The sequence below is a fragment of the Ylistrum balloti genome, unplaced genomic scaffold, assembly GCF_031769215.1.
Source record: "Ylistrum balloti isolate Yb309-2 unplaced genomic scaffold, AGI_CSIRO_Ybal_v1 Utg369622, whole genome shotgun sequence".
Lineage (NCBI taxonomy): Eukaryota > Metazoa > Mollusca > Bivalvia > Pectinida > Pectinidae > Ylistrum > Ylistrum balloti.
Genome location: NW_026781892.1, coordinates 1,131,769 through 1,140,000, shown reverse-complemented (window position 1 = coordinate 1,140,000; position 8,232 = coordinate 1,131,769). Strand labels below are relative to the sequence as shown.

Below are 8,232 nucleotides of genomic sequence, written 5' to 3'. Positions count from 1 at the left end.
CTCGAACCACGTGATATTCAAACTCTGAATGTTGACTGTTTCTCGAACCACGAGACATTCAGATTATGCATGAAGAATGTCGTACATCTGTTTCTCGAACCATGTGATATTCAAACTCTGAATGTTGACTGTTTCTCGAACCACGAGACATTCAGATTATGCATGCAGAATGTCGTACATCTGTTTCTCGAACCACGTGATATTCAAACTCTGAATGTTGACTGTTTCTCGAACCACGAGACATTCAGATTATGCATGTAGAATGTCGTACATCTGTTTCTCGAACCACGTGATATTCAAACTATAAAAGTTGACTGTTTCTCGAACCACGAGACATTCAGATTATGCATGCAGAATGTCGTACATCTGTTTCTCGAACCATGTGATATTCAAACTATAAAAGTTGACTGTTTCTCGAACCACGAGACATTCAGATTATGCATGCAGAATGTCGTACATCTGTTTCCCGAACCACGAGACATTCAGATTATGCATGTAGAATGTCGTACATCTGTTTCTCGAACCACGTGATATTCAAACTCTGAATGTTGACTGTTTTTCGAACCTTGATATTGTCGTCTGCTTTCCAACGAAGGCAGACTAAAATGTTTACATACATCAGAGTACGAACTATCATGAAAATGAAAGTATGCCTACACACACAAACAATTCACGGAACATTTCCTTGTACTGGTTGTGGTTGGTGTCACACTCCCGGGCTGTGACGTGTACAGGTTTAGAAGGTCACCACAACAGCTGTGTATTACAATAGAAAACCGTCATCCTGATCCGATGCACGATGTGAGGTTCGAGGTTAAGCTTCAGAAACATCAGCGCTTCAAGTTAAGCATTATAATATCATTCTGTTGAGAAAATGAACTCCAACGTAAGGAATAAAAAGCGGACAGGTGCACAAACAAACATACAAACCAGGATACATTGTATATCATTTGTGTCAAATAATATATCAGCGCGGGTCTGATGGGAAAATATGATGGTCAACAGGTGCGATTCTTGGATTCTGTCTGTTTAAGTTATTGTGGTTTCTTGAGAAGTGCTAAATTTGGCAATAGCGGTGGGGTGCTAATTGGAGGGGGTACAAATAAGCGATGTGATGCTAGGTTGGGGGTGGGGGCAATATCGACGGGGTGCTATATGGAAGGAGCACAGATACCGACATGGTGCTATGTGGACGGGGCACAGTACCGATGGGGTGCTTAATAGAAAGGGCGCTAACTGCGATGGGGTGCTAAGTGGATGGGCGCTGAGATGGCGTGCTAAGTGGATGGGCGCTGAGATTGGGTGCTGAGTAGATGGACGCTGAGATGGGGTGCTAAGTAGAGGGGCGCTAACTGCGATGGTGTGCTAGAGTGGACGCTAACTGCGATGGGGGTGCTAAGTTGGGGAGAAACGAATAGCAATTGGGTGCTAAGTGGAGGGGGCGCTAACTGCGATGTGGTGCTATGTTGAGGGGCGCTAACTGCAATGGGTGCTAAGTTGGGGAGATACGAATAGCGACGGAGTGCTAAGTGGAGGGGCGCTAACAGCGGTTGGATTTTATGTTGAGGGGTCACAAAATGCCATAGGGTGCGGAGATGAGGAGGCGCCAAGTTGGGAGGGCTAAGAGAAAGAGACGCAAGCTTGAGGTGCTGTAAAAAGAATGACTGAATGTCACAGTCCAGGAATTACGTTTTATTTGTATCCATTGACGTTTGTCGGTATAGGACATTTATGTTTGCACATAATTAAGTAGATATGAGACTGAGTGTAGTGTACTTAATCTCCTGCGCACTGAACCGAAGCTAAGCCACGATGTAATGGAAACATGTGGCGCCACCGATGGTCAGCATGTGAAGCATTATGACGGAAGTGGTTATCTGTCATACACGCCTCACATTCTACTGACCATGGCGAGTGTAGCTCTACTTCTCCTCTGTGTTGGAGTGGCTAGCGGGTTTGGGAAATGTAAGTACATTTTATAACAGAAACGGCAAACCATATATATTTATTTATACAATGGACCATCCGTAGTTCGTGTTAGCAAGTGATGTTTCCGTTGAGGAGGATGTCAGCCTACACGAAATTGTCCGTAGGAATCTCGACAATTAATATCTCATTTAGTGTGAGAAGAATTCCCTATCAAATTGAATGAATTTGCATTTTTAACGAAAAACATTGTTATAGGATCTTACAGCGTACTTGCGTCAGCTCTCGAAATACGCGTGCATGCCATTTTGTCTAGGTACGGTGTTTAAATATAGAACAATGTTACGGTTCCGTTTTTTTTCTTATTTCTATTTTCAAACATTATCAAATCAATTCGATATGAAATAATTTTCTGGTATTTGATGTGAAAAAGGACCGAATGGACTATCTTTAACATAAGTTCAAATTTAACTTACTAGACGACAAAAATCGGTTTCTGTTTTGGTAACTGTACGAAGTAAACAATCTCACTTTTATGTAAACACATTAATTATCTGAAATTTCTGTGATTTTTAACATTTTCTACTTGTGCGGCTGTTCTAAGCGACGAAGTGAAAACGTCCCATGTCTTGTAGGGATAATAAACCGGCCGAGCATCGTGCAAACAAATAAACAGGGTCAATGTGTGTGTTATTACTGCTTCACTGGTTCTATTACTGATAACCAACGCGTGTTGATTAATATCCAATAAATATTGGAGCTATATATTACTTCTGACAAGTACATCACGCCCTTTTTCCACCCCACGTGTACAAAATATGCCTATCCCACGTGGAAATATACAATGGGACATCCGGTGACTCTCAGTACAGAATTATATTATAGAAAAGGATGGTCACATAATAAATATTTCTTTCTCAAAAACTTTATCTAAAATTTGTAATAGTTTTGATTTTGAAAGCTACTTTTCTCCAAACGGCAAACTGTAAAATGCGAAAAGATATAGAAAAAGAGAAAGTCGTGTTCTGTTGTATTGACCTATTTATTTTTCTAGAACACAGCAAATAAACTAAAAAATACCCAAACTTTTGATCACCATTCTAAATTGTGATATCATTTCAGCTGTTTAGCTTTACTCATTCCGGAACGAAACATTTAAATCAAGGACATTCATTTAACAGGCACGATGTTAAGAACTATTTATTAAAATGTCGTCATGTTTTTGCTTTACGTGCAGACATGTCATAAAATTCACTCAGTCACTGCCTAGAAACTGTTACTAAAATAGCATCCTGTGAATTCACTCAGTCACTGCCTAGAAACTGTTACTAAAATAGCATCCTGTGAATTCACTCAGTCACTGCCTAGAAACTGTTACTAAAGTAGGATCCTGTGAATTTACTCAGTCACTGCCTAGAAACTGTTACTAAAATAGCATCCTGTGAATTCACTCAGTCACTGCCTAGAAACTGTTACTAAAGTGGGATCCTGTGAATTTACCCCGTCACTGCCTAGAAAGTGTTACTAAAGTGGGATCCTGTGAATTTACCCCGTCACTGCCTAGAAAGTGTTACTAAAGTGGGATACTGTGAAGTTACTGAGTCACTGCCTAGAAAGTGTTACTAAAGTGGGATCCTGTTAATTTACCCCGTCACTGCCTAGAAAGTGTTACTAAAGTGGAATCACGTGAATTTACCCCGTCACTGCCTAGAAAGTGTTACTAAAGTAGGATCCTGTGAATTCATTCTGTCACTGTCTAGAAAGTGTCACTAAAGTGGGATCCTGTGAATTTCCCCCGTCACTGCCTAGAAAGTGTTACTAAGGTGGGATACTGTGAATTTCCCCCGTCACTGCCTAGAAACTGTTACTAAAGTGGGATCCTGTGAATTTCCCCCGTCACTGCCTAGAAAGTGTCACTAAAGTGGGATCACGTGAATTTACCCCGTCACTGCCTAGAAAGTGTTACTAAAGTGGGATCCTGTGAATTTCCCCCGTCACTGCCTAGAAAGTGTTACTAAGTGGGTTACTGTAGAGGTTTGGCTCTGTATTGCTGATTATCGCTGTCGTGTATGTCTTCAACAAGATGGCGTCATGTAAACGACCGAATATGTTTTCACTAAATTAATATATTCATCTGTAATAAATCTTAAGGCTGAACGTAACGCAATTACGGTTTCAACCTATTACTACCAATCCTAGCTTTCTGATTGTTGTAAATATGCCAACGGTTTATCAATAACCCCTGGTGGCAATCGTATGCTATAAACAAAGCCACAATATTTCAAAACAAGGTCACGCATATTGTCGCTCTGAGATAATCAAGTATTATACTAAAAACTAAAAGTGACAGACCACGTGTTCATATGAGTAAATATTCAGACTGGTATTTGTGTTAAGCACAAACTAGCACTGCTCTGTTTTGCAGAGGACTTTCCAAGGCGGCACAATATGGCGGCAGACACAGGTGTATGGATTCATTGACCTCTAGTAATTTACCAGATCAAATTAGGTTAGAGAGACCATAGACGGAAGTGTCGTCATTTTTGTCTGTAAATCGTCACAAAAACTGCACGTGCAACATGTCACAGAAAAAAATCACTATAATGGGTACATCACAGATAATAGGGTCCCCAAACAGTAGGGTATTGAGATAACAGACTGCAAATGTTATAGAGTTAATGTTATACCATAGGATATCACAGAAAACGAGGTAAAACATCAGAATACGCGAAATATAGGAGTTAAAAAGTAATGGCCGCTTATAGCATAGTGCAGACATTTCTTAAGATCCTACTACGGTACTAAAATTGTATGTGCATTGTGCCTTCAGAGAGTCAACATTGTACATGGTGACGTACCATGAATGAGGGTTTTCTGTTACAGTTTCCGTTTACATGGAGGAGAAATGCGGGGGGACTGTCCACGTTGACGTATTTGGTAAGCATGCTGGACGTCTCCGTCCGACCCGGACCGCAAAATACAAACCAAACATGAGATGTACAGTCACTATACACACAGCCGAATCACACCGTTTTGTCATCGTCTTCCGCCGTCTTGATATCGAGTTTGAGCCTTTATGTGATGATGATTACCTGCAGATCCATGACGGGAACTCAACGTCAGCGCCAACTATATCAGGTATTCCTCCAGAAATGACAGGTGTTTCTCACACTTCTCTGTGGTCCGTACTTAAGGATATAGATGATAACTAATTCTGAAATTGTACGGGAAAATGGCTGTGAAGGGCCATATCAGATTATCATAGTTCATGGCTACTAAATGTTCCGGTCTTTTTATCAGAGGTTCATACAACCCCGTAGTTGGACATTTTGAATCCGTGAAGAGAACTATAAATATAGCTAAACGTGCACCCATGTTTAGAACGGTTCATTCAACGGTCCTGTTAGCAAACACTACACGTATTTTCACTGTAATATCATATTATATATGGTTAACATTTATTTTACCAACACCAATTACGTGTTCCATTATACATCAAGGACTGCCACAGAAAATGTGTGGAGAAGAGAAGCCGGAGGGGGATTACGTCACTTCCGGTCACAGTATGACAGTAATGTTCAGGAGCGACTCGTGGTACAACGATTACGGTTTTGATTTCCTATTCACCATCTTCCACACAGGTAACGTACATATGTATTGTATAACACAGGTGTTTAAACTTTATTATACATCACGTTCAAGTGAACTACTTACCTTTTACCCACAATGCAACGTACAATTTGTAAGAACATACCTTTGTTTTTCGTCAAAAGATGGAATATTACCTATGTTACCTATGTAATACACTTCGGCTGCAGTCGGACAAATGGACACAACTGTTATTCATGCAGACTTGGGCTTGCGACAAACACGAACTCACACTTACTCTCAAACACCCTCACGTATGCCTGCACGCGTGTAAAAAATGTGAACACGATATCCCACAAACTATTTAACAGATAAAATTCGTTTTCAAATAGAGCACTGTACTATCAATTTCTATACACGATAAAATTTCGGTGGTTATAGGTCAAGGTCAAAAGTGAAAGGTCACCCTTGACAACTTTTGCGCAGCTTATGTGCAAAATTTCTCATGAACCAATTAACACACCATGTTCATATTCGCTCTATAGAAGACACTATCAAGTTCTACACCTGAATGGATATAGGTGGTTGTCACGTGGTTGACGGTTGCCATCTTTCGAAAAGAAAAAAAGAACATGTGTACAAGATACCATTAAGCCACGAGGCATACACCTTTCATATTTACAGCATAATTAAGCACTTGCCCCTTGTTGCGCAAAAAAAAAAAAAAAAAGAATTAACAAGTTGTACGCAAAAACAGGGATTTTTAAAGCAGGAGTGACACTAAAAATACCAATCTGACAATCACTAAATCTATAGAAATGGTTAAGAATGTTCTCACTTCTGCCTGATTCATGTATGAAATTTCTACCAAGTTTTGAGCTTCCGGGGGCCAGGTCTTACTCTGCTCTAAAGGAATCCGTGTAAATCTTCCTGTTGATCATGTCTTGTTTCATCGATTTTGTTTTCGGATCACGAATATCAGTTCTTACACAGATATCATCCGCAACAAACGTATTGAGATGTTTCTCTAGTTTGGAATGTGATTTGGTAGTGAAAGGACGTTTTTGGGAGCGGATGTGACTACTGATTAAAAACTATTTTGATTTCGAAATATACTTTTTATCAATATATAAATAAGGCTGTTTGGTATTTAGGTACTTGTGTAGAAGGAGAAATGAAGTGTGCTAACGAACGTTGTGTGTCTATGTACCTGGAATGTGACGGCTGGAACAACTGTGGCGATGATTCCGACGAATGTCCTTTGTCTACAGTCATCATCCTCGCAGTCGTCATCGGCATCATTTTCTTCTTCCTCATCGCAACGTCCATGATTCTGTTCATACGGCGACGACAGAGATGCAAGTCAAGGAAGGAAGGGAAGGAGGTATTGTGCCGTCATTACGTGTCTGAAGGGATAACTTAATATAAGCGTCGTCTCTAATGCCATCATATTATTGTCCCCGAATACGGAGACAGATATAGGAATTATCCCATACATACAAAACACATATTGTCAGCACTCTGGCTGCTTCATTAACGAAATTCACACAACTGTAAAGATAATTATATCTCGGATAATCTAAAATGTTAGGGTTCTAGGATCCAGGTCACTGTTACTATTATTAGAAATCGTTGTATGCGCACTAGCCGCTTTATTTCTCGAGAAATTAAATCAAACTTCATACCCTTATAAGGAACCATTATACCTTTGACAAGTTTTCACTTTCAGGTTTCTAATCTATGATCAGGGTCAATATCAAGGTTACTGTTAGGATTTTTATAAATTTTTTTCAATGCTCTTGCGTCTTCATTTCTTAAAGAGATTTCAATCGATCATCACCCACTTAAAAAGGACCATTACGTCTTAGATAATTTAGAGTTTCGGGACTGTAAGGTCAAAGTCAAGGTCACCGTTACTATATTGTTAGAAAGCCTTGTCAGCGGTGTTGCGGAGTTTCAGGGTTGTAAGGTCAAAGTCATGTTTACTGTTACTATAAAGAAAATCCGGTCAGCAAATTAGTACCCCCATTCCTTGGGTCAAACTTCGAATTCATATAAAGGAACATGATATCACGGTCAAGTTTGATTTCAAGATTGTAGGGTCAAGGTCAAAGCAACTGTTACTCTTTTTTGAACTCTTTGTCACTGTTTGCAATCTTTCTTGTTATAGAAACACGAGAGGAGTTGTATAGTTTGCGATGCCATGTTTCTTGTAGTTGTACTCGATACAAGTGTCCTTATGTCATGTCATTCTATGGAGGGGGCGTGGCATATAGTGTTACTAATATCTGCCCTGTCCTCAATTAATACTATTTTCTTTCCAGGATCTGACTTATTGTATTCACGACCACATCCATAATATACACAACCACGGGCAAGTAGACAAGGACCCGGATTACACAAGGAAAGACGAGGCGATGAGTCAGGCGTCAGTAGGACTACCGTGGTAGAAAACACTCGGTAGAATGGTATAATGCTTATTACTGCAGGTAGGATAAAGTGGTAATATCCTTCCGATAGGATAAAGTGGTAATATCCTTCCGATAGGATTAAGTGGTAATATTCTGTCGATAGGACTTTGTGGTAATATCCTGTTGATAGGACTTTGTGGTAATATCCTTCCGATAGGACTTTGTGGTAATGTCCTGTCGATAGGACTTCGTGGTAATATTCTGTCGATAGGACTTTGTGGTAATATTCTGTCGATAGGACTTTGTG

General features: G+C 40.0%; 1 protein-coding gene across 1 annotated transcript; it reads left to right on the top strand.

Moving 5' to 3' along the window:
* Window positions 1–1,817: 1,817 nt before the first annotated feature.
* On the top strand, window positions 1,818–7,964 carry LOC132550139 (membrane frizzled-related protein-like). The gene is made up of 5 exons (XM_060214159.1): window positions 1,818–1,965; window positions 4,810–5,064; window positions 5,427–5,567; window positions 6,669–6,898; window positions 7,839–7,964. The coding sequence occupies exons 1-5, from the start codon at window positions 1,818–1,820 to the stop codon at window positions 7,962–7,964; spliced, it is 900 nt and encodes a 299-aa protein (XP_060070142.1).
* Window positions 7,965–8,232: the final 268 nt, after the last annotated feature.